Below are 26,038 nucleotides of genomic sequence, written 5' to 3' on the forward strand. Positions count from 1 at the left end.
GCCTGCCCTCTTTTTCCTGACTGAGACGCAGATATCTGCCCCGGATGATACGTCGTACCTCGGATACCCCGGCTACGCATTGGAGCACACCTTCCTGCGTAAAGCCGGGGTGTGCGTGTTTATCCGGGAAGATGTCTGCTGTCGTCGGCTTCGGGGCCTCGAGCAACGGGACCTGTCCCTCTTGTGGCTACGCGTGGACTATGGGGGCTGTACCCGAGTCTACGCTTGCCTGTACAGGTCTCACAGCAGTGATGCGGGGTCAGCTCTGTTTGAGCATGTACAAGAGGGGACTGACCGCGTGCTTGAGCAGTACCCATCTGCGGAGGTGGTGGTCCTTGGTGACTTTAACGCTCATCACCAGGAGTGGTTGGGGTCCAGAACCACTGACCTCCCGGGTCGGGCTGCCTACGATTTCGCCTTGTCCTACGGCCTCTCTCAACTGGTGACACAGCCCACCCGTGTCCCAGACATTGAGGGGCACGAGCCTTCTTTGTTGGACCTTCTGCTGACCACTCACCCAGCTGGATACAGTGTGGTGGTCGACGCTCCACTCGGATCGTCTGATCACTGCCTTATCCGTGCTGCCATACCACTCTCTCGTCCTAGTCGTCGAACGACGACCGGGTTTCGAAGAGTTTGGCGGTACAGGTCAGCAGACTGGGATGGAATGCGTGAATTTTACGCATCCTACCCATGGGGGCGGCTCTGCTTTTCCTCCGATGATCCTGACGTCTGTGCGGACCGACTTAAAGACGTGGTGCTTCAGGGAATTGAATTATTCATTCCTTCTTCTGAGGTGCCCGTTGGGGGTCGCAGCAAACCCTGGTATAATAAAGCCAGTAGGGATGCTGCACGCCTCAAGCGGTCTGCATACGTGGCATTTAATGTTGCTAGGAGATGCCGGGATCCTGATATCTCGGAGAAAAGGCGTAAATTTAACGCCGCCTCTAGGTCCTATAAGAAGGCTATTGCCAAGGCGAAGTCGGAGCACGTTGCCAGAATTGGCGAGCGACTGAATAGCTATCCCTCTGGGAGCCGTGCTTTCTGGTCGCTGGCTAAGGCTGCAGAAGGTAACTTCTGCAGGTCTAGCCTTCCACCACTGCGTAAGTCCAATGACAGTCTGGCTCATAGTGCGAAGGAGAAGGCTGACCTTCTGGTCAAGCTCTTTGCCTCATACTCGACTTTGGATGACGGAGGAGCCACGCCGCCCAACATCTCCCGGTGTGACAGCTCCATGCCTGAGATTCGCATCACACAGCGTGCGGTCAGACAGGAGCTTCGGTTTCTTGATGTCCATAAGTCGAGTGGGCCAGATTGCATCCCCGCAGTGGTTCTAAAAACATGCGCCCCTGAGTTGACACCCGCGCTAACGCGTCTATATCGCCTCTCGTACAATACCAACAGGGTTCCGTCTTCATGGAAGACTGCTCATGTCCACCCTATCCCCAAAAAGGGTGACCGGTCGGACCCCTCGAATTACAGACCTATCGCGATAACTTCCTTGCTTTCCAAGGTGATGGAGCGAATCATAAACATCCAACTTCTTAAGTATCTTGAGGATCGCCAGCTGATCAGTGACCGGCAGTACGGTTTCCGTCATGGTCGCTCAGCTGGCGATCTTCTTGTATACCTCACACATAAATGGGCTGAAGCCTTGGAAAGCAAGGGCGAGGCTCTCGCTGTGAGCCTTGATATCGCGAAGGCCTTCGACAGGGTCTGGCATAGGGCACTTCTATCGAAGCTTCCAGCATACGGGATCCCTGAGGGACTCTGCAAGTGGATCGCTAGCTTTTTGGATGGACGGAGCATCACAGTTGTCGTCGACGGCTGCTGCTCCGATACCATGACCATCAACGCTGGTGTTCCACAAGGTTCGGTGCTCTCCCCCACGCTTTTCATACTGCATATCAATGACATGCTGTCTATTGATGGCATGCATTGCTATGCGGATGATAGCACGGGGGATGCGCGATATATCGGCCATCAGAGTCTCTCTCGAAGCGTTGTACACGAGAGGCGATTAAAACTTGTGTCTGAAGTGGAGAACTCTCTGGGGCGGGTCTCCAAGTGGGGTGAACTGAATTCAGTTCAGTTTAACCCATTGAAGACACAGGTTTGCGCGTTCACTGCGAAGAAGGACCCTTTTGTCATGGCGCCGGAATTCCAAGGAGTATCCCTGCAGCTTTCCGCGAGTATCGGGATTCTGGGGGTCGATATTTCGAGCGATGTCCAGTTTCGGAGTCATTTGGAAGGTAAAGCCAAATTGGCCTCTAAAATGTTGGGAGTTCTCAACAGAGCGAAGCGGTATTTCACGCCTGGACAGAGACTTGCGCTTTATAAGGCGCAGGTCCGACCTCGCGTGGAGTACTGCTCTCACCTCTGGGCCGGGGCTCCCAAATACCAGCTACTTCCATTTGACTCCATACAGAAACGGGCTGTTCGGATGGTCGATAGTCCTGCTCTCGCGGATCGCTTGGAACCTTTGGGTCTACGGAGGGACTTCGGTTCTCTCTGTGTTTTATACCGCATGGTCCATGGGGAATGCTCTGAGGAATTATTCGAGATGATTCCCTCATCTCCTTTTTATCATCGCACCTCCCGCCATCGGAGCAGAGTTCATCCATATTATCTGGAACCGCTGCGTTCATCGACAGTGCGTTTCCAAAGATCTTTTTTGCCACGTACCATCCGGCTTTGGAATGAACTCCCCTCCACGGTGTTTTCCGAGCGCTATGACATGTCCTTCTTCAAACGAGGCTTGCGGAGAGTACTTTATGGTAGGCAGCGGCTTAGCTCTGCCCCTGGCATTGCTGACGTCCATGAGCGACGGTGACCACTTACCATCAGGTGGGCCGTATGCTCGTCTGCCTACAAAGGCAATAAAAAAAAAAAAAAAAAAAAAAAAAAAAAAAAATGCCCGCAATGATATATCTCGTGAAACAGCTCTGAGTTCTAATCTAAATGGTGAGATAGCCTAAAAGCAGTTTGAAGGGGTGTAGACACTCATACAATTTAATTATCTTATTAATCTTCGTGTAACTGGTATGCGCTGATGATTTTTTTTTATTGCTTAGATGGGTGGACGAGCTGACAGCCCACTTGGTGTTAAGTGGTGACTGGAGAGACATCTACAACGTAAATGTTCCACCCACCTTGAGACATAAGTTTTAAGGTCTCAGTAAGTATAGTTACAACGGCTGCCCCACCCTTCAAACCAAAACGCATTACTACTTCACGGCAGAAATGGGCAGGGTGGCACCTACCCGTGCGGACTCACAAGAGGTGAGTATTTACGCAAATTATAATTTTGCGGGTTTGATTTTTATTACACGATGTTATTCCTTCACCGTGGAAGTCAATCGTGAACATTTCTTAAGCATTTCTCATTGGAAAAATTGGTACCCGCCTGCGGGATTCGAACACCGGTGCATCGCTAGATACGAATGCACCGGACGCCTTATCCTTTAGGCCACGACGACTTTGTGTTAATGATTAAGCCACAGACTCGCACCAGCATAAGCGGTATGTTTTTCTCGCAATTTACTCCTATAATGACAGCTGTTATAGTATATAAGAAATCCAATTAAACCTCAATCGCGCTAACGACATTTACAAGATGTGCTTACAAATGTACAAATTCAGTCAGTTTATCGTATAAAAACACCCGCTCGGTGGAGGGTATCTCTTGTCCCCCAAACTGGTAACCCAATCCTACACGACCCCCATTGCTATTCGAATCGTTATCCTCATTCGTCATACTGTATTACAAAATACATACTAAAGTAACTCTAATTTTGCTGTAGAAAAGTAGTTTTTTATTGCGAAATCTATTTATATATATAAAAATGAATTGCTGTTCGTTAGTCTCGCTAAAACTCGAGAACGGCTGAACCGATTTGGCTAATTTTGGTCTTGAATTATTTGTGGAAGTCCAGAGAAGGTTTAAAAGGTAGATAAATATGAAAATGCTCGGAAATAAATAAAAATAACAATGTTGTTTTTCCTATGATGTGTCCCCCGTCGGACGGATTCCTTTTGTTTGTTTTAAGTTTATTTTATACAAAAGTTTAGGTCTTTTATTTATCGATTGAGGCACTACTAAGTCTGCCGGGTTAGCTAGTTATTTATAAATATTATTTTAAGGGCTAGTTGGTGTAAAAATTAAGATGAAGTCAGCGAGGGTAAAATACCATAATAAATTATATCAACTCATTTTTTAAACCATATTTATTATTTTGCACTTAAATACTACTTCTTACTCCGACGTATCCTTTATATGTATTTATTTATATACAAAATTCCGTAGTTGTCCCGCTTGGACACGAAAAAAAAAATGATCACGTTAGTCATACATAATATGTCATACCCAAAAAACCCTCGCGCCTGTATTTACGGTTGGCTTCAAAACCGCGTTAATACCATAAGTCCGTCAGCTTGTCTTCCCATTTCACGCAAAAAGAACACCCTGTATAATGGAATGAGTTGGATGCTGACATAATGTGTATACTTTGATAATAAAAAAAAAACACACTGCATAAGAATGTGTTTACTATTGTCTTAATGTATGTTTTTTCTAAAAACAATACAACAGTATTTGATTTATATTATTTATTTAATAGCATGTTTGTTCACGTTTTTTTCTGTGGACATGCTGCCTTTTATCGTTACTTTAGTTGTTTGAATTTATTGCAGGCGGTTAACAACAAAAATTATTGCTTTGATCGAAATAAGGCAACAACAAATACATAAGAGGAGATTTATGTGATACATAATAATATTATTATATCTATATATTAATACATGAAGCAAACACTTTGTATCCCTTTTTACGAAAATTGCGCGGACGGAGGAGTATGAAATTTTCCACACTTATAGAGAATATAGAGAAGAAGTGCACAATGCTAATATTTTTTTAAAATAATGCATAAAAGATACATTAAATCAATAAACAAAACATTACACCCACTACATACCATGTATTTGACGCACACACGCATGCATACTGTTTATTTTCAAACTTATGTTCTTGACGTCTGTTGTCAAATTGAGAATAGATTAAATATTGTTTGTCTTTGTTAATATTTATATAGTGCAGTCTTGGCGAAATTTGTGATTATAGAAGTATAAAACACAATCATAATAGTGTACAAACTTACAATTCCAATTAATTATAGTCGAATTTCGACTACTGCAGGACCTCTAGTTTAATTAATTTGATCATTATTTCGGAATCTTTAGGATTTTTCAGATTGCTCGTATGAGTTTTGCGATAGGTTGTTTCGCTTCGCATTTAGTTCATGACATTGACGGAGACCGTAAAGGTCATTGAACCTTGACTTTACTGCTTCCAACGGCAAACAATTAAAACTTTGGTTGACGTTCAGATGTAATTTTTATTTATTGCTTTGTTTTTAATGTGAATTTTAATTCTACTCGTACTATTGGAATGATTGTATATAACAATTTATAAAATAATAATATTATAATAGTTATAAAAAATACGTAAATATGTTATGTAAATAACTGGGAACAAAGCGCGCATGATCATCCGGCACGGCAAATTATTATTCCCGCGCTATGGGTACCAGAAACTGACATACATACTTGTATACATTTAAATATATACACATGTAGATAATAAAAAGCTAGTTAAAGGGCTAACAAACGTGTTCATCACATGATTGTTTGAAATACGGGAATCGAACCCTCGGTGCAAAGTTATAAGCGCTAAATACTGCAATACCAAGTCAGTCAAATCCTAATTACCTGTATTATAATATTATTGCATTGATTGCTTCAAGGGAAGAGATCTCTTGAAACTGGAAGACTGGTGATACGGATCGGGCCATGCTACTCATTCATACATGTACACAAAAGAAGTTTTTTTTTTGTTGCCCTTGTAGGCATACGGCCCACCTGATGGTGAGTGGTTACCGTCGCCCATGGACTTCAGCAATGCCAGGGGCAGAGCCAAGCCGCTGTCTATCGCTAAAAGTAGTGTATTTATGAGCTATGCACGGTTGCTATACCTTCCTCGTAGAAGTCTTTAGCGAGATATTTTACTACGTCTTCTTCTTCTTTTTCTCCACCTTATCCCACTAGGTGGGCCACAGCTAATTTTTCTCTTCCATTCTCTTCTACCAGCCGTCGTCTCAACACTCACTCCTCTCACTCTCATATCGTCAATCACACACTCCATCCATGTCTTCTTCGGTCGACCTCTTCCCCCACTACCTTGCACTACCATTTCCATACATCTCCTAGTCACATGCATCTTCTCTCTACGCGTCACATGTCCATACAACGCTAACCGTCAGCTTTTTAATTTTTTGTCTTTAATTTGATATTTTACAACGTAATTACCTCAAAAGTTCTATAGACGCCTATAGAATAGACGGCCGTCTGGTGTAGTGGTAAGTGACATGGTCACTACATAAGGGGGTCGCGGGTTCGAATCCCGCCAAGGGAAGATATTTGTATGATAAATATAAATATATCTTCCAGGGTTATGGATGTATATTAAAATATATGTATGTGTATAATAAAAATCTTACATTTATTTCCGTTATCTGGTACCTGTAACACAAGTTCTTTAAGAACTTAGCACGGGACCAGTTAAGGTGGCGTGATTGTTAGTAAATATTTATTTAATATTTTACTCAGGACAGCCTATTTTGCTCAGGACGCCTATTTTACTCAGGACAAACTGTTATCAAACTGTTATCCTATGACTATAAGAATATTTAATAAGATACCAAACAGCATAAGAGATCTTCCACTAACTCAATTTAAAAGAAAATTATATTTATGGCTAATAGATAAGGCTTATTATAGTGTGCAAGAATTTTTAAATAATAAGTGTTGTACATAATAAAATATTAGAATAAGAAGTGATAGAATGAAAAAATTGATAGATTTAGTAAAATTTGTGTTAGAATTAATATAAAAATAAGTTAAATTTTCGCATGCCTAAACAGACGAAATATATGAAACTAGGTCCTATATCCACAATATCTTGTAAACTATATTTCTGGCGAAAAAAGATTTTCTTCTTCTTCTTCTTCTTCTTGACAGGACAGTTTCGGACAGCGAATTCTAAGCGAAATACAAAGGATTTTCTTACCTGTCAAAACTGCAGCGTATTGTCGTATTAGAAACTTGTGTTTCTCGAACATTCCGAAATATATCAGTTTTATACTTGAGTATTATAAATTGTTTTCTGTATGTACATCGCTTCGAAGACGAGCACTGCGGAGCGATAGAAAGCAAAAACTGAATTATCATCGACTGTTGAGTGTTATTACACATCATATTATGCGGAGTGTGTTACAAACACTGCTTGTTGTGTATCTAACTAAATAATTAATAGTTTAAAAAAACTTACAAAATTCGCTTTTACAGATAATCCAACTAAAAAATCGAAAATAAATTTTAATAAATTTGAATTAAAAATAGTGTAAGAAAAAATGATTTTATTGTAAAAAAAAAAGTGGGGTGCTTTTCAGGATATTATCAAGATAACCCTTCTACTCATATCTGTTCGTAAAATATTTATAACCACTGGTATCATGCACCCCACGCCTTTTCAATTTGTTCCATTTTTTTTTTTTCATTATTTTTTTAATATTGCATTTTCATCGGTCCTTAACAAGTACACCGAATTTCGAGTTAATCCGACGTTTTGAAGGGGGTCAAAATCGTGTTCAAAGATTCCGTTACATACTAACATACATACGTCTGAAGCTAATAACAGCGTATTAAAAATATATATTGTAAAATATTGTCTGTGTTTGTATACCTTCAAAGATCGACAGTAGACACTAGCTTATTAACTAGCAACTCTAGTGACGGATCTTTAACGTACGATAAATTAATTATTTTGAGCATCATGACAATAACGACTAAGCGAGCTAGGAAACTTACGACTCCGAAGTCGTCGTGGCCTAAAGGATAAGACGTCCGGTGCATTCGTGTTGAGCGATGCACCGGTGTTCGAATCCCGCAGGCGGGTACCAATTTTTCTAATGAAATACGTACTCGACAAATGTTCACGATTGACTTTCACGGTGAAGGAATAACATCGTGTAAAAAAATCAAACCCACAAAATTGTAATTTGCGTAATTACCTACTGGTGGTAGGACCACTTGTGAGTCCGCGCGGGTAGGTACCACCACCCTGCCTATTTCTGCCGGGAAGCAGTAATGCGTTTCGGTTTAAAGGGTGGGGCAGTCGTTGTAACTATACTAGAGACCCTACAATGTATATCTCAAGGTGGGTAGCACATTTACGTTGTAGATGTCTATGGGCTCCAGTAACCACTTAACACCAGGTCCACCCACCTAAGTAATAAAAAAAACACGATTACATTCTTGTCAATAATATACAATTGTAACAATGTAACAATAACAATTGTAACAATGACACAATAATATGTGCCAAATATTTTATGTCAAGTTCGGATTGTAATCGAATAAGGTTAAAAGAATTACATCTCTAATTTACTAAAAAGGCAATCCGTGACTATGTTAACGAATACTCGGATACTACTTCCAAACATGCGATCTCTAATACATTAATAGTGCAAAACTGTTAGCTTGAATTCAATATTGGTTAGATAATTATCATTAGGTTTGTTTTCTAGGTGAAAATTGATGCGTAAAAGTTAACAACGGACCGCAGTGGTTTAAGCCATAGTGCCGTGTGGAAGTTTTATCGTTATTCGATTTTCAGTGTGGGAGCGTAACTATTGTATCGATATAATCAGCAATGTTAGAGGTTTTTATTAGTAAATTATCTCGAGTTATGAGTACTCGTAAATGTAGTTATACGAAACCATTGAAATAAAATAAAAATAAAAATATTCAAATTCGACATAGGAAATATTTTTGGTTAATTTTTTTTTAATAAATTTTTGTCTATATCTATATCTATACTAATATTATAAAGAGGAAAGATTTGATTGTTTGTTTGTATTGAATAGGCTCCGAAGCTACTGAATCGATTTGAAAAATTCTTTCACTGTTTGGAAGCTACGCTATCCCCGAATGACATAGGCTATAAATCTTTTAATGGAATTTTTGGAAAAAAATTAGGGATCCTTACTAAAACTCCAATAATGTAACCCAAGGTGTAAAAAAAATTAATTTAAATTATAAGTTTGAACATTATTATAGTTCTATTGTCAAAGATTTATACTTCTCTATTCACAGATTTCGCCAAGACTACACTATAGACAAAGAATATTAAAGACAAACAATATTAATCTATTCTCAATTTGACCACACACTTTAAATAATAACAAAAGTTTGACAATAAACCGAGTTTACATCATGTTTACATGTACCTGTATATGCGTGTGTGTGTTAAATATATCGTAGTGTGTAATGTTTTCTTTATTAATTTAATGTGTTTTTTATTATATTTAAAAAAAAAATAACATTCAACACTCCTCCTCTATATTCTTTATAAGTGTGGGAAATTTCATACTTCTCCGTCCGCGCAATTTTCGTAAGAAGAGTTACAAAGTTTTTGCTTCACATATTAATATATAAATGAAAGTCAAGTAGATTTGACATTTCTAGTAGGCACTGCAACTTTGGTCAACATATTGAAGAGACCAATCAATGTGACCATTATACAGATATGACTAGGGAATTCGATCTAGAACCTGCGAAGCATGAACTTGGACCGGTTAATGAATCAATCAATCTTGTTGATGGAACAGTCGCCACTGTTTCACCGTAGCAGGTAACACAAGCCGCAATCGATAATACATCTAAAGCAATTCATTTCGGTAGCCAAACAAGACAAGTCTACATTCGAAGATTCATGTACACGTTACAACTAAATTGGTCTATTGATTTGCAACATAAAATCATTTATATTTGTGTAGATAGGACACACAGATAGCATTCATTCTTGAAAGTCATTACACAGATGTTATTTTGACCTATGAATTCGGCTTCAATTTGGAATACATTCTAAATCGGTTGGAATTTTTTTCAATGTCCTGGGTCTCTGTGTTACGATCAGCCCTAACTGTCATATAGATTTAGTGAGTTTCTTTTATCCTATAACTCAACAAAGATACTGCTTCACGCTATAAGTAAAGTAATTTGTTTCGTTACCATCTTTACTAATATATAAATCTACAGGGGTATTTACGGATGTTCCGTTATAACTACTGAACCATGCATCCGATTGACTTGAAGCTTGGCATCCATGTAGAATATAGATGCACTTAATGGATAGGCTAATATTTATATAACGGTTAGACTCCCTACACCAGTTGCGGGGGCGTTAATGATGAGAATCTCTGTTGGGGTAAGAAATAATAATGTTAATTTTAAATGGCCAGCGAAGCGGACGGGTACAGCTTGTATACACATAATAATATAATCAAAAACTCGCCAGACAGAATCTTTTTTGTTGTGGGAACTTCGCGGAACTTAATTAACTTAACTACTGAAACTGTAAGGCAGAGTCGAACGCAAAGCGAAAAGAGACATGTAAACTGGACTATCCAGATTTTGCCACCAAACTCTACGAAAATGTAGGTTGGCGTGATTAACACACTTTAGGGTCCCTCCTGGCTGAGCCTTTGCTCGCCCACCTGTCCTGGTGAAACTGGAAAGGCCTTCGGGCCACGAGCTATCTTTCAATCATAAAAAAACAAAAAAAAAATAAAAAAAATTCCTTAGGTTATATGTTGCGAGGTGAGATCTAAGAGGACATCGCTCCGTTTTTCATCTAAATAAAAAGCTTGTACTATCAGTACTGATATCGCGTTCATATTAATTTAGGTATTTAGTACATTTGAACTCACGGTTCGCACCTATTTAGCATTGGCACTGTCTGTGACTAATTTTATTACTATTATACCTAGTCCCGCCATAAGTTCTGTTACAAATGAAAATGCATAATTTGTTTTTAAATGAAGTAATGTAATATTATTAAAATTTATATCTACATAATATGTAAAATGGCGCAAAATCGAAAGAAGTTTTTAAAATAATAAACGTGTCCCAAATTCAAGATAATTATAAAGTTGAAAAATGAAAAGTTTTTATGTAACAATATTTATGGCCAGACTAGTTTTAAAAAAAGCTTACTGTCAATTGAATTATATAATTTAATATATTTATAGCACACTGCAGTTATTTTTTGTAACTTCGAATTAAATTGCCGTGTTCAAAGCCCTTTAGACAATTTAATAAATATAAAGTTTAATCTGACTTCGATACTTTAGTTCACACGTGCCTCACTAAGCTGGCGCCATATTGCAGAGGTGGCTAACCGCTGTTAATGGCTTTAATTATTCGATACGGTCCTAATATATACAAATTATACATTTATTCTGTTAGTTTATCAGTTCTTATAATGTCGGTGTATTTTATCGTTATTGATTTGTATTGATTCCTTTTAGTAGGAAATTAGCTTACGATATCGCCCAGCAGAACTAGGCCAGACTTTAAGTTCAAGCTATGTCACTGTATTTTGAAGTCATCGTGGCCTAAAGGATAAGACGTCCGGTGCATTCGTATCGAGCAATGCACCGGTGTTCGAATCCCGCAGGCGGGTACCAATTTTTCTAATGAAATACGTACTCAACAAATGTTCACGATTGACTTCCACGGTGAAGGAATAACATCGTGCAATATAAATCAAATCCGCAAAATTATAATTTGCGTAATTACTGGTGGTAGGACCTCTTGTGAGTCCGCACGGGTAGGTACCACCGCCCCGACTATTTCTGCCGTGAAGCAGTAATGCGTTTCGGTTTGAAGGGTGGGGCAGCCGTTGTGACTATACTGAGACCTTAGAACTATATCTCAAGGTGTGTGGCGCATTTACGTTGTAGATGTCTATGGGATCCAGTAACCACTTAACACCAGGTGGGGTGTGAGGTCGTCCACACATCTAAGCAAAAAAATAAAATAAAAAAACTTCACGGCATGCTTTATCATCAGCAATTCAAGGCAAAGTTTTTGGAGTGAAAACTACGAAAATCTCTTATAGGGAATTCGCCATAGCTCGTGGATTGATTATTCAAATATTGTTATTAGGAGTTTGTACATTTGCAAAGTCATCTTGTAAAGGTCGTTAGCGCGGTTAAGGCTTAGTTCGAATATTATCTATATTCAAATATTCTATGATAGCTTCCGGTACAAAGTTTTTGGTCAGTTGCTTTTTTTACTATAATCATTTTATCAATCTCTTAGATGACTTAGAAAGTATAGCTCCCTCGAAATCTAGCTTTCACTGAAACAATGCCATTTCATTTTTGTTACAGAAGCCACTGTGGGTAATGAGTGATGGGTTCGAAGTGGATATTCTCGAGGAGGTACCAAATTTTGTGTAAACAATGAAAGAATCGAATCGTATAGTGAAAATGAAACCTTCAAGTTTTATCGATTTCCGTATTGACCGATAATGTTCTGATTCCGCATTTTGTCAAGTTTTTTACTTTTTTAAACTTTGTCTTTGATTTTTTTTCGTTTTTTTTTTATTCAATTCAAATGAAAGTACATACTTGTTGAATGTCAAAAAGAACTATCATCTACCATCACCATTCTTGTGGTGTTGACTATTATTGTGATAAAAGTACAAATAAACTTTATAAATATTTTGAGAACTATCGTTGAGTTCTAACACCCTGCGAACTAAAACTACAGCCTAATTTGAACTCTTATCTCTAGGTACTTAAACGCGACGTTCGTGTTTGATGTTTATGCGCTCCGGTAACCACTTAGCATTGGGTGGGTTGTAACAACGCGTCTAAATGTCAGGTGACGGAAACCACGTTGCGACAAGGACTTTTGATTCTGTCCCTGGTAATCTTGATTATCGACGGTGAACCCTCACAATTAACTGGCTCGTACGCTTGCCTGTCTTTAAAAGCAATAATACTACTCTCTCCTGCTGGGGACTCTGAGTTTTTCTGCTCATCTAGAAGAACGAAATCAATTAAAAGAAAATTAAATCCCAATCAATCCTTTACGGGATCGCTTCGCGTCCGAATTCGTCGGACAGATAGTATTAAAAGGTGATGCAAAACATTCTAACCACGTCTATTCATAATTCACGGAGACGGGCGCTAGATGCTGGCCCACTTGGGAAATCATGCCTTTTCTTTTATTATTTTAATAGTGAGACGAAAAACTAGAGGTGATCTAAAACGCGCACATTAAGTAATATTTCACTTGTCAAAATCTAATGTGTGTGTGTGTAAAATTGAGTAAATTGTTTTGCATGCATGAAATAGCATACCACATACCAACTATATCTACTAATGGTTTACACACGTACAACTTTTGTTCTGTGTTATTGTGCTTGTGCTTCAGCTATATTTTATTTTATTTTACAGTACGATATTTTAAACGGAATATAAACTATATATACATATGTGCTAATTATATTTTTACTTAAAAAATCCTATTAATCATTTATGTTATAATCTTCAAAATGTCAATTTTTATTGTATGCTACGAAAATTACACAAGATTAGACTCCTCGCAGATCCGCCTAACGTGGAATCAAACTTTGAATTTGACTTTATCGAGACTTCCCTATTTTTAATGTGGCTTTCTTCGCTTCGTTATTGGCACGCTAATTTCCTGGTTTCTCCTTAACCTCACGCTTAATCACACGGTTTTTTTCATTTAATAAACACTAGATGATGACCGAGCCTTGCTCGTTTTTTTTTTTGATAACGCCATCTTGTTGTTTCTTTAAAGCGGTTCTTTAAAGCGGCCCTCAATTAAGAAAAATTGTATTATTATTCGCCAATAGATGTCGGGAATTGATTATCGATAAAGTTGATTATTGAAAACACGAATAAAACAACATTTTCTGAAAATAAATCGTAGCTGGATCGATTTATCGCCCCCGAAATCCCCTGTATACTAAATTTTATGAAAATCGTTGGAGCCGTTTCCGAGATTCAGACTATATATATATTAATATACAATAATTGCTCGTTTAGAGGTATAAGATATTTAATACTGCTTCGTAGGAGGAACAAAACACTGGCTCCTATTAGAACAGATACAGACGCAAAAGCTTTACTAGAATGAAGTGCTCTTGTTCCGTGTAATACGACCGAAAATCTTGGGAGGCAATAACGTACACTGCAAGTTTATTTAAAGATGCAGTTGAACAGTAAAGACAGTTTCATGACCTGTGCAAGTGTAGTGTTCGCTAACGCATCCCGCACCAACTCGAAACCCCTTGAAGCTATTCAATCCCGTTTTTGCAGGATAGCCGTTGGAGCACCATGGTTCCTAAGGAACGTGGATCTCCATGATGACCTGGAGCTTGACTCAGTCAGTAAGTATCTACAGTCGGCATCGTTGCGCCACTTTGAAAAGGCGGTACGACATGAAAACCTTCTTGTCGTGGTCGCTGGTAATTATATACCCAATCCTGTAGACCGAATGGTAAACAGTCGACGTCGCCCAAAACACGTAATTATGGATCCTCCCGATCCATTAACGGTGCTTTTAGGTACCTCAAGCACCGGTCACTGTCCTCGCCGAACCCGTCGTTTGCGACGAAGGGCTCGACGAGCGAATTAATCCATAGACACAGCCCACTGAGTTTCTCGGCGGATCTTCTCAGTGGGTCGCTTTTCCAATCCGGTGGTAGATTCCGTGAAGCACTGCTCTTGCAAGGGCCAGTGTTAGCAACACTCCCGGTTTGAACCCTGTGAGCTCACCTACAGGTCAAGGAGAAGTTGATATAGCCTCTCAATGCTATCAGCATAGGTAGGGAAAAAAGTCAGTCGTTTAGTAACCTGGTTCTGGGGAAGTCGGGTTCAGTCCCCGCCACCGTAACGTTTAACATTAACATTTAGAATTTTTTTTTTTTGTTTTTTTTTTATTGCCCTTGTAGGCAGACGAGCATACGGCCCACCTGATGGTGAGTGGTTACCGTCGCCCATGGACTTCAGCAATGCCAGGGGCAGAGCCAAGCCGCTGCCTACAATTATAAGAATAGCATGTATCTAACATATAACAATAAAGTTTATAGCATAGAACATTTCTACGTGAATGTGTGTATTAAAGTGAGTTAATAAAATCCAGACTTACCATTAATAAACAACTACTGAACACTCGCTCTGTGCTCGCACAGCTCTTTTGAAACCATTTAAAATAACAGAAGAACGAGACAAATTCTAATTACATTCAAAACAAAGCAGACCCCGAAACACAGAATATTTCACTTGATATTAATTATACAAAAACGATAAATTACATGGTAATTAGACTGAAATATTACAGTCTAGTAGCAGAAGCGAATTTATTACGGGCAATAGTGTAGCGTGTTCAGTTTAAAAGCATTTGTAAGAAGAATATTATTTAGCAGTTGCTCTGTGAGATATTTGTCGAAATATCATTTGAAGACTCATTAATCAAGGTTTTGTATTTTATTATTTTAAGTTTTTTTTTTATTGCTTAGATGGGTGGACGAGCTCACAGCCCACCTGGTTTTAAGTGGTTACTGGAGCCCATAGACATCTACAACGTAAAGGCTCCATCAACCTTGAATTAATATAAGTTCTATGCTCTATGCTATAAGTTATGGTTACAACGGCTGCCCCACCCTTCAAACCGAAACGCATTACTGCTTTACGGCAGAAATAGGCAGAGTGGTGGTACCCACCCGCGCGGACTCACAAGCGGTCCTACCACCAGTAATTACGCAAATTATAATTTTGCAGGTTTCATTTTTATCACACGATGTTATTCCTTCACCGTGGAAGTCAGTCGAGAACATTTGTTTCGCCCATGGACTTCAGCAATGCCAGGGGCAGAGCCAAGCCGCTGCCTACAATTATAAGAATAGCATGTAACATATAACAATAAAGTTTATAGCATAGAACATTTCTACGTGAATGTGTGTATTAAAGTGAGTTAATAAAATCCAGACTTACCATTAATAAACAACTACTGAACACTCGCTCTGTGCTCGCACAGCTCTTTTGAAACCATTTAAAATAACAGAAGAACGAGACAAATTCTAATTACATTCAAAACAAAGCAGACCCCGAAACACAGAATATTTCACTTGATATTAATTATACAAAAACGATAAATTACATGGTAATTAGACTGAAATATTACAGTCTAGTAGCAGAAGCGAATTTATTACGGGCAATAGTGTAGCGTGTTCAGTTTAAAAGCATTTGTAAGAAGAATATTATTTAGCAGTTGCTCTGTGAGATATTTGTCGAAATATCATTTGAAGACTCATTAATCAAGGTTTTGTATTTTATTATTTTAAGTTTTTTTTTTATTGCTTAGATGGGTGGACGAGCTCACAGCCCACCTGGTTTTAAGTGGTTACTGGAGCCCATAGACATCTACAACGTAAAGGCTCCATCAACCTTGAATTAATATAAGTTCTATGCTCTATGCTATAAGTTATGGTTACAACGGCTGCCCCACCCTTCAAACCGAAACGCATTACTGCTTTACGGCAGAAATAGGCAGAGTGGTGGTACCCACCCGCGCGGACTCACAAGCGGTCCTACCACCAGTAATTACGCAAATTATAATTTTGCAGGTTTCATTTTTATCACACGATGTTATTCCTTCACCGTGGAAGTCAGTCGAGAACATTTGTTGAGTACGTATTAATAGACCAGCAAGCTCATATCTTAGTTCGAGAACAATAATGTCCCATGGGATTGAATTTCTTTGTTTGTTTAATATTATGTGTTTCATTAGACAAAGGATTGCCTGCGAGATTTTAACACCGGCATCGTCTCATCGCTCCATTTTAACCCATAGACACAGCCCACTGAGTTTCTCGCCGGATCTTCTCAGTGGGTCGCGTTTCCGATCTACATTCTGCGAAGCATTACTATTTCTAGGGCCAGTATTAGCAACACTCCGGTTTGAGCCCCGTGAGCTCACCTACATGTTAGAGCGAAGCTGAAGTTACCTCTCAAGGCTATTAGCATAGGTCCCTACCTAGAAAAAAAAAACGCTCCATACGACCACAGTGGGCTTATCTTATCCTTTACGCCACGACGACTTCAAAATGGAAAACTTATATAATCTCTCTGTCACCTTTTAAAAAACAATATGTGTAGCCATTTTATAACGCAATTTTCTGATGCGGGAGTTGCATCCATATACTTACAAATTCTTCCAAAATAAAAGGCTGGTAATTTCTAAGGAGCGCTTCAAAAAACAAAATTAAATGCTACGTGAAAATTTAATAACAAACGACTAAGAACAACTTTTTCTATTAACATCTTTTTTGCGACTGCAAAGTTTGCAGTTATTTAGAAATCCGTCTTAAAATAATAACTGAATCTACAAACTCTATTAAAATTTATAGTCAACTAGAAATCTATTTACAATGCGCGCAAAACGTGTAGTATCATTAAATGAAAACAAAAAAGAAAGATGTACTTTAAAAAAAATTTAAATCCACAAAAAGATTGAAATGAGCTTTCCGAAGTTTCACCCCAACCCTTAACTCAGTACGGTTTCGACGGCGTTACGGGGTGGATGTCACGCAACCCTGAATAATAAATATATCGTAACTATACGAAAATATAATTTTATGTGATAGATATAGAATATTTTATATTTTATATTTAGTGAAGTATTTTTTTTAATTTAACTATTTAAGGTTGATTTAAATAAGTGATAGTAACCGTTATGTGCATAGTGTTCTTGTTTATAAACAGGTTTCTAGTGAAAATGTGAATCGAGGTAAGTTTTATTTAAACTGTTGATTAAGAAAAATCTGAAAAGCTGAATACGAAACCTCTTCTTTTCTTTAAAACAATGAAACACCTTGTTATTTTTTAAGTTTACTACTTTTTATGTTCTCGATTATAAATAATTTATTAAAACTTAAATTTTAGTAAATTTTCTGATTCCAATTAATTATAATTTACGAAAAAGATTTTGTCTTCAAGAAAAAGTCACCAATTACAAGTTTGTGAGAATAATACCATAATAATATGTGATCATATATTAATTCCTCTAATCGAGCTCTAGGCTCGGTTTACTGAGCTCCCGCCCCGGGACTCTCAGGGAAAGGGTGGCTCAGTTTCCCCTCCTACGAAGACCGTATCCCCCAAGGCTTTCGTGATGATGGTGACCGTGTGTATGGCAGCTTGTTTCTGCATGATGTGTGGGTTGATGTTTGCATCTAATTTATCTATGTATTTCTGTAGGCTTTTGGCTGATATCTGATCATATATTATTATACTACTACATATTATTATTATTATGCAATACTCCAAGTTTTTACTTAGAGCTTTAATAGATAATTCCTATCGGATCCTCCCGATTCACTCTCGGTGCTTTTAGGTACCCCAAGCACCAGTCACCGATCTTATCAAAATCGTCGAAAGACAGTTCGACACGTAATCTAGCATATAGTTTCTCGCCGGATTTTCTCAGCAGGTCACGATTCCGATTCGGTATTAGATCTAACGAAGCACTGCTCTTTCTAGGGCTAGTGTTAGAAATTCCTCCCAGATTGAGCCGTTGTGTTTACCTAACCGCGCGCGTATTTAGCTCCTTACGCTACCAACGATTAGGCAAGGATGAATAGATAGACTCGGTGGTAGTGTTTAGTTTGTTCATGGCTCGGTAACCACTTAACACTAGGTGGGCTGTAAGCTCGTCAACGAATTTTTTATTTATTGCTTATATAACAATGCAAATATCACCATCCAAACTAAGCCGATTTAGCGGTAGGCAGCGGCTTGGCTCTGTCCCTGGCATTGCTGATGTCCATGAGTGACGGTAACCACTTATCATCAGGTGGGCCGTATGCTCATCTGCCAGCTCGCGCCATAACAAACAGCCCATTAGTTCTGAGGCAACAGTTTTTACACACAATCTACATAGGCTCTACGGTACATCTAAGGCATTAAAAAAGAATATTCAGTACTCTTAATAGTTCAGATAATTCTCGCTAGGATATGTTGAATTGGTCATTCGCGATAATCAACATATTATTATAAATGCCATTGGTATCTACATATATTGTTTTGGAAAATTTTCAACTTAACCTCAGTCAGCCTTAGTCGAAATTTTTTTTGCTGAATCTCTGAAAAACCATTAATGTAGACTTTTGTTGATGTATTGAAAAAGTTACAAAATTGTCGGATCTGGCACAGTTCTTCGTCTAAATAAAAGTGAACGTGTGATGGGGGATTTAAAACAGCTTTCTTGTAATTTTCTTTTTAGGTATACGATTTTTCGATGTACCTACATAAGTAAGAATAAGTATTTCGTACGATTACATTGTTATATTTTTTATAAATCGATCAAACTGTAAGATTGAATTTTTACATAATTCAAAATATGTATTTATAATTGAAATTTCGAATACTTAAAAGTTTTAAGATTACAAAGAATAGATGGAGATATTATATAGTACTTTTATATTTAACCATTGGCATGGCGAGTCAAAACGAACATGTCTTCATACGTATTACCATTTTGTTTGAATTTATTTATGTTTCTATAATTACTATTATTATGTTTGTATTGTGCATAACGGATATGCGTTAATGTGCATAGGTTATTCTTTCAATTGAGATTGCCTATGTGTCATATCTTACGGACTTTGAGTAAAAACTCCAGATCGATGTAATAATAAGACTGGTGGTATTACCTCTTTTAGGTACTCGTGGTAGGACCTCTTGTGAGTCCGCACGGGTAGGGTACCACCACCCTGCCTATTTCTGCCGTGAAGCAGTAATGCGTTTCGGTTTGAAGGGCGGGGCAGCCGTTGTAACTATACTGAGACCTTAGAACTCATATCTCATAGTGGGTGGCGCATTTACGTTGTAGATTTCTATGGGCTCCAGTAACCATTTAACACCAGGTGGGCTGCGAGCTCGTCCACCCATCTAAGCAATAAAAAAAAAGCATAGTCGGATTGTACTATAGAAACTTACTCAATAAAGTTACAAAGTTTTTAATCTTCAACTAATTGAAGTAACTTAACTTCGTAGTACGATTAGACTTAGAAAGTCAATCTAATAAGGATATATAACTTAACTCAGTTCTCCGTAAGATAAACGATCATAGATCTGATTTTAATTTTTGATTTTAGCTTCGAATTATTCTGCACTCGCCCGCTTCGTTGGGCATTTAAAATTAACATTATTATTTATTGTCATTATTATTAGGTAGTCCAACACTCATATAAATATTAACCTATACATTAAGTACATGTATTTTCTACACGGACACCAAGTTTCAAGTCAATCAATTCAAGGTTCAGTAGTTATGACGGAACATCCGTAAAAACCATTAGATTTATATATTAGTATAGAAGTATAGATTAAAGAAGTTTTATGATACTAACCGCTTTATTATTGATTAAGACACTAAAAAACTCAAGTTTTTCTTAATACCCAATAAAATGTATTTTGAAAGGTCAAACTAATTATTATTTTTTATAAATTTTCTAATAGATTTATTTATGTTTGTCTTATAATTTATACGTATCCGGTTCGCCAGCTCTCTAAAGTCGGCTGGAAGAAACATTACATGAATCTATATAGGTATATTAATACGTGAAGCAAAAACTTAGTATCCCTTTTTACGAAAATTGCGCGGACGGAGGAGTATGAAATTTTCCACACTTATAGAGAATATAGAGAAGAAGTGCACAATGCTAATATTTTTTTTAAATAATGCATAAAAGATACATTAAATCAATAAAGAAAACATTACACACACTACATACCATGTATTTGACGCACACACGCATGCATACTATTTATTGTCAAACTTTTGTTCTTGACGTCTGTTGTCAAATTGAGATTAAATATTGTTTGTCTTTGTTAATATTTTTTATAGTGTAGTCTTGGCGAAATTTGTGATTATAGAAGTATAAAATATAATCATAATAGTGTACAAACTTACAATGCCAATTAGTTATAGTCGAATTTCGACTACTGCGAGACCTCTAGTACAATTTAAAGTGTCATCTACTTTGAAACATGAGTTCTATGTCTCAGTTTTTACAGTACAACGGCTGCCATGATTTTTATGCACTATGTTATTCCTTCATCGTAGACCTCATATGTGAACATTTGTTGAGTACATATTTAATTAGAAAAATTGGCACTTGCCCAAGAGATTCGAACACCGACAAAATCACATCTCAGGATACGAATCCACCATGCGTCTTATTCATTAGGCCGCGACGACTTTTTTTGTATTCCATACCGACTCTCCTATCTTTTTTTATTGCTTAGATCGCTGGACTAGCTCACAGCCCACCTGGTGTTAAGTGGTTACTGTAGCCCATAGACATCTACAATGTAGACGCGCCACCCAGCTTGAGATACAAGTTCTAAAGTCTCAGTATAGTTACAACGGCTGCCTCACCCTTCAAACCAGAGGAAATAACTCTATCGCAGTCGCGCGAGCTACCATAAATATTTTAACGGTTCTCTATAATTAAAATTATGATTATTATCATCATCATCGTCTTTATAGGCAGAGGAGCTTAATGTCTCCCTATAGTAAGTAAGCACTGTCACTCATGGACTTCAGCAATGCCGGGGTTAAGATAATCCTACTGTCATTATGACACAAGTGAGGTTGGACCATTAAGGTAGTTTTAATTTTTAAGCAAATAATTTCCAAAATCTCAGTCTCATTTATTGTAAGACCATGGTTATAATAATAATAATAATAATAAATTTGCTTCCAAAAAACCAGACTTAATGAGTTTACTAAAAATAACCGACAGTTTTAGTAAAGCCATTGGGATGGAATTTGGTGTTGATAAATGTGCGTTCATAGATGTACAGAGAGGTAAAGTTGTAAGCTCAGATTGCTTACTACTTAACCATAGTGTGGTCCTCAAGTCTCTTTGTGAATCGGAAACTTACAAGTACCTTGGTATGTTTGAAGTGCTGAATATTGTTGACGCAGATATGAAACAATCGTCTAGAGATCGGTTTTTTGGTCGTCTTATAAAGGTCTTAAAAAGCCATTTATCAGGCGGAAACAAAATCCGAGCGTTTAATGGTTGGGTCATGCCTATGTTAACATATTCCTTTGGCATACTAAGGTGGACGCAATCAGAGCTGGACGTACTGGACAGAAAAGTCAGGCGATTGTTAACGGCATACAGAATGCATCATCCACGTTCGTCTGTAATGAGGTTGTATATTCCTCGGAAATGTGGGGGTCGTGGTATTTTGAATGCCAAGGATCTACATAACCGAGAGATATACAACCTTAGGGAATATTTCCTTAAGATGAACGTGAATAGGTATCGGGATGTCGTTGCAGTCGATAAGGGGCTAACTCCGCTATCCTTAGCTAACGGGAATTGGAAGAGGCTGAAGGTAGAGAGTATTTCAGATCGCATAACCGTATGGAGGAGCAAGGAGTTACACGGTAGGTTCTACCGGGCTCTCACAGGGCCCGATGTAGACCAATTAGCTTCCGTGGCCTGGTTACGATTCAGTAACCTCTTTGGGGAAACTGAAGGTTTTATCTTTGCAATTATGGACGAAGTTATCATGACGAACAACTACCGGAAATATATACTAAAGGATGGGACGGTCGACATTTGTCGGGCATGCCACCGTCCGGGAGAGTCTATTAGACATATTGTTTCTGGCTGTTCTCGGTTTGCTAACGGCGAGTACTTGCATAGACATAACCAAGTGGCTAGGATTATCCATCAACAACTTGCTCTGAAATATGGTTTTCTTGATTCTGCTGTACCTTATTACCAATACCAACCTCAACCAGTTCTTAATAATGGTCATGTTACGCTCTACTGGGACCGATCTATTATCACGGATAGGTATATTGTTGCCAATAAACCTGATATTGTGATAATAGATCGATCTGCGCGTCGAGCAATGTTGGTTGATGTCACCATTCCTCATGACGAGAACCTCGTGAAGGCAGAAAAGGACAAATTAATAAAATATTTAGACCTGGCCCACGAGACTACCGCCATGTGGCATGTTGATTCAACCATCATTGTTCCAATAGTTGTATCGGTACACGGCTTGATAGCGAAAAGTTTCGATCAACATCTTAAGAAACTTTCGTTATCCAGCTGGGTTAAGGGCCTAATACAGAAAGCAGCTATCCTTGATACTGCACGTATTGTGAGGAGGTTTCTCACTCTGGAGTCCTAACCACTGGTGGCTTGTGTCGTAGACACCGCCATCAGCGGCAATCTATTTTTATATAGTGTTTTTTAAAAATTGTATTTTTAATATCTTTTTTAAAAAATATTATGTAATTAATAAGATTTTAAATAAATATAAATAAATAATAATAATAATAAAGCCCTTTAATTCCGAACTACAACCATAAAATTTATAATTTTTTTTTTATTTTTTTTCATTTTTTTTCTTATAATATATCTCGCAGTTCGGCGTGCCTCGTGGCATAGGCCTCCTCCAGCTCTCTCCATTGGGCTCGGTCCTCTGCAACTCTGGTCCAGTATGGTCAAGATCATGGTTACACACTACTTAATCAGCAATAGCTATAGAACCGGTAATGGTATAAGCTCATAAAGCGTTTATAGCCTTCCGACTTATTGTCCATTACCTATTTTAGTGGTCGATGGGTAATTAATTCACCTCAATGTTCGCCCGTCATGAGATCACTGATATATGCCGCGGAGATACATCTTTGGTATTTCCTTGTTTCGTTTCTTGTGTTGTACTAAATTCGGGATTAATTTAGAAACGTTTTTAATCGTATTTATAAGTTACTAGCTGTACCCGTCCGCTTCGCTGGGCATTTAAAATTAACATTATTATTTGTCACCACCGCAAACATTCTCATCATTAAAGCCCCAGCAACTAGTGTAGGGGGTCCAACACTCATATAAATATTAGCCTATCCATTAAGTACATACATGTATTTTCTACATAGATATCAAGTTTCAAGTCAATCGGATGCATGGTTCAGTAGTTATAACGGAACATCCGTAAAAACCACTGTAGATTTATATATTAGTATAGATACAGATGAAAAAATGAAAAGCGTTCTGTTTGCTCGTAAATTTCTTTAAATTATAATATGAAAATGTTTAATCAGATTCTCGATTATCATTAAAGCCTATGATGATACTGTTACGTCGGTAAGAGTAACGCCATCTATCCCCGAATAGCCGAAACGAATATCAAAGGATCTAGTAACGTCTAGAACGCTCCAGAAGTACGACGCCATCTATTGTCAGACAGCGAAAACACACACACATCGAAAATACTCGGCTTGTGAGGAATGTTCTCGACGATTCTAGGGATGTCGTATCGACTATAAAAGCGTTGCAGAGATGGCACACAGTCAATTAGTAATCGGAACTACTCGAAACGAAACAGAGAACGGATCACCTGAAGTGAAGCGGAAGAAGCAAATTGATAATTTTAAAGTGTTCTGTGTGTGTTCTAAGGGATAAATGCAGTTTTAAGTTGTCCTTTGGTGGAACATTTATTTATCCCGAGCCCCAGCGCGTAACAATATCATGGTAAAAAGATAATTACAGTGTAAATTATGAAGAAATATGATCTAAGTAATATAATGTTTTAAAAATGGTCTCTATGTTTGTATTTATTTTAAAAAAACGTTGCACTAAAGACGTACTCTATTCTACTCTGTTTCGAGCATAACGGCTAAGCTAATGATGGTATTTATGTTCATAATATTATGAGCAGTAAGTGCTTGACAATAGCTATGGAATATGCGATCTAATTTTTTTAGTGGTATGGCGAATTGCCTTATTTCTACCGCGACGCAGTAACGTGCTCTGGTACGAATGATGAGAAGTTGGAAAAAACGATTGAGACTTCAGTCTTTAGTCTTAAAATGGGCAGTTCGTTGTGATGTCTATGGACTTCTGCAGCTGCTGAGCGTCGTGTTGTACGCTTGACTACACATCCATAAATATATAAATTGCAGTAATGAAGGAAAACATCGGCTATAGTTATACTACGAGTATTACTTATTACTTAAAGACAGAGACCGAATAGACGCCTTTGAAATGTGGAGTTGGAGAAAAATGCTATAGATTCCATGGACCACCTTTCGCACCAACGTGTCTTTCCTGAGAGAGCTTCATATCAAAACTAGACTTTCCACTATATGCCTCCGTAGGGTGTTGGAATTCTTCGGACATATTGCTCGGAAAGAGGGTCACGATCTAGAACAGCTGAGGATGACAGAAAACGTGATGGTGACAGGAACAGGTGGATGGCAAACGTCCCAGAGGACGCAGTCCCACGAGATGGTCGGACTAAATACGATCTTCTCTAAACATCAACTTCCACAATGCCCTTCATGAAGCTAAGGATCGCAGCAGATGGAGGGAAATCGTACGGGAGAAACTGATGCAGTCACGACCGTAACAGTAATGAGGAAAACGACGCGAGGAGGATTACTAAAAGCTCGCATTGCTCGTTCTTACGTCGAAATTGTTTTTTGCTTCCAACAATCTGTCATTGCCATTTTGAACAGAAAATATTTTTATTATCGCAACGCTTAAACGTTATTCTATTCAGAAGATGAATTCGGGGTGTTTTCTTAAATTTATCAAAGCTTTATCGTATTTTTTTATTGTTTCGATTGGTGGACGAGCTAACGGCCCACCTGGTGTTAAATAGTTACCGGAACCCATAGATATCTACAACGTAAATGCGCCATCCATCTTGAGATATAAGTTCTAAGGTCTCAAGTATAGTTACAACGGCTACCCCACCCTTCAAACCGAATCGCATTACTGCTTCACGGCAGAAATAGGCAGGGTGGTGGTACCTACCCGTGCGGACTCACAAGAGGTCCTACCACCAGTAAAATTCGTCGGCATTTGAATATTTTGCTAACTACCGTAAATTTTTACTATAATAATATTACTAGACTTTAAAACTTCGTTTCACATAGAACAAAGTATCTGGAGCTCTGGCAATTTGCTTGTCTTAAGTTTTCATCTTCACGATAAGATACGGATATTATAGTGCTTAAGGAATTTGCCCCCTAAGTCATCACCAGTAGCTTAGACCGT

At 38.2% G+C, this 26,038-nt stretch overlaps 2 protein-coding genes across 2 annotated transcripts in view; one reads left to right on the plus strand and one right to left on the minus strand.

Moving 5' to 3' along the window:
- The window catches only part of LOC101737607 (facilitated trehalose transporter Tret1), a 35,161-nt gene extending 10,005 nt beyond the window's left edge, over nucleotides 1-25,156 (minus strand). The window contains exon 1 of the mRNA XM_062676248.1: nucleotides 25,072-25,156. Coding sequence (XP_062532232.1) covers nucleotides 25,072-25,156 — 85 coding nt within the window. The remainder of the gene's footprint in view (nucleotides 1-25,071) is intronic.
- TAR2 (tyramine receptor) overlaps nucleotides 17,662-26,038 on the plus strand; it is a 68,539-nt gene continuing 60,162 nt past the window's right edge. Inside the window, 1 exon segment of the mRNA NM_001171178.1 lies at nucleotides 17,662-17,730. The gene's annotated coding sequence lies outside the window, so the exon portion shown is untranslated.

The sequence above is a fragment of the Bombyx mori genome, chromosome 26 (assembly GCF_030269925.1).
Source record: "Bombyx mori chromosome 26, ASM3026992v2".
Taxonomy (NCBI): Eukaryota; Metazoa; Arthropoda; class Insecta; order Lepidoptera; family Bombycidae; genus Bombyx; species Bombyx mori.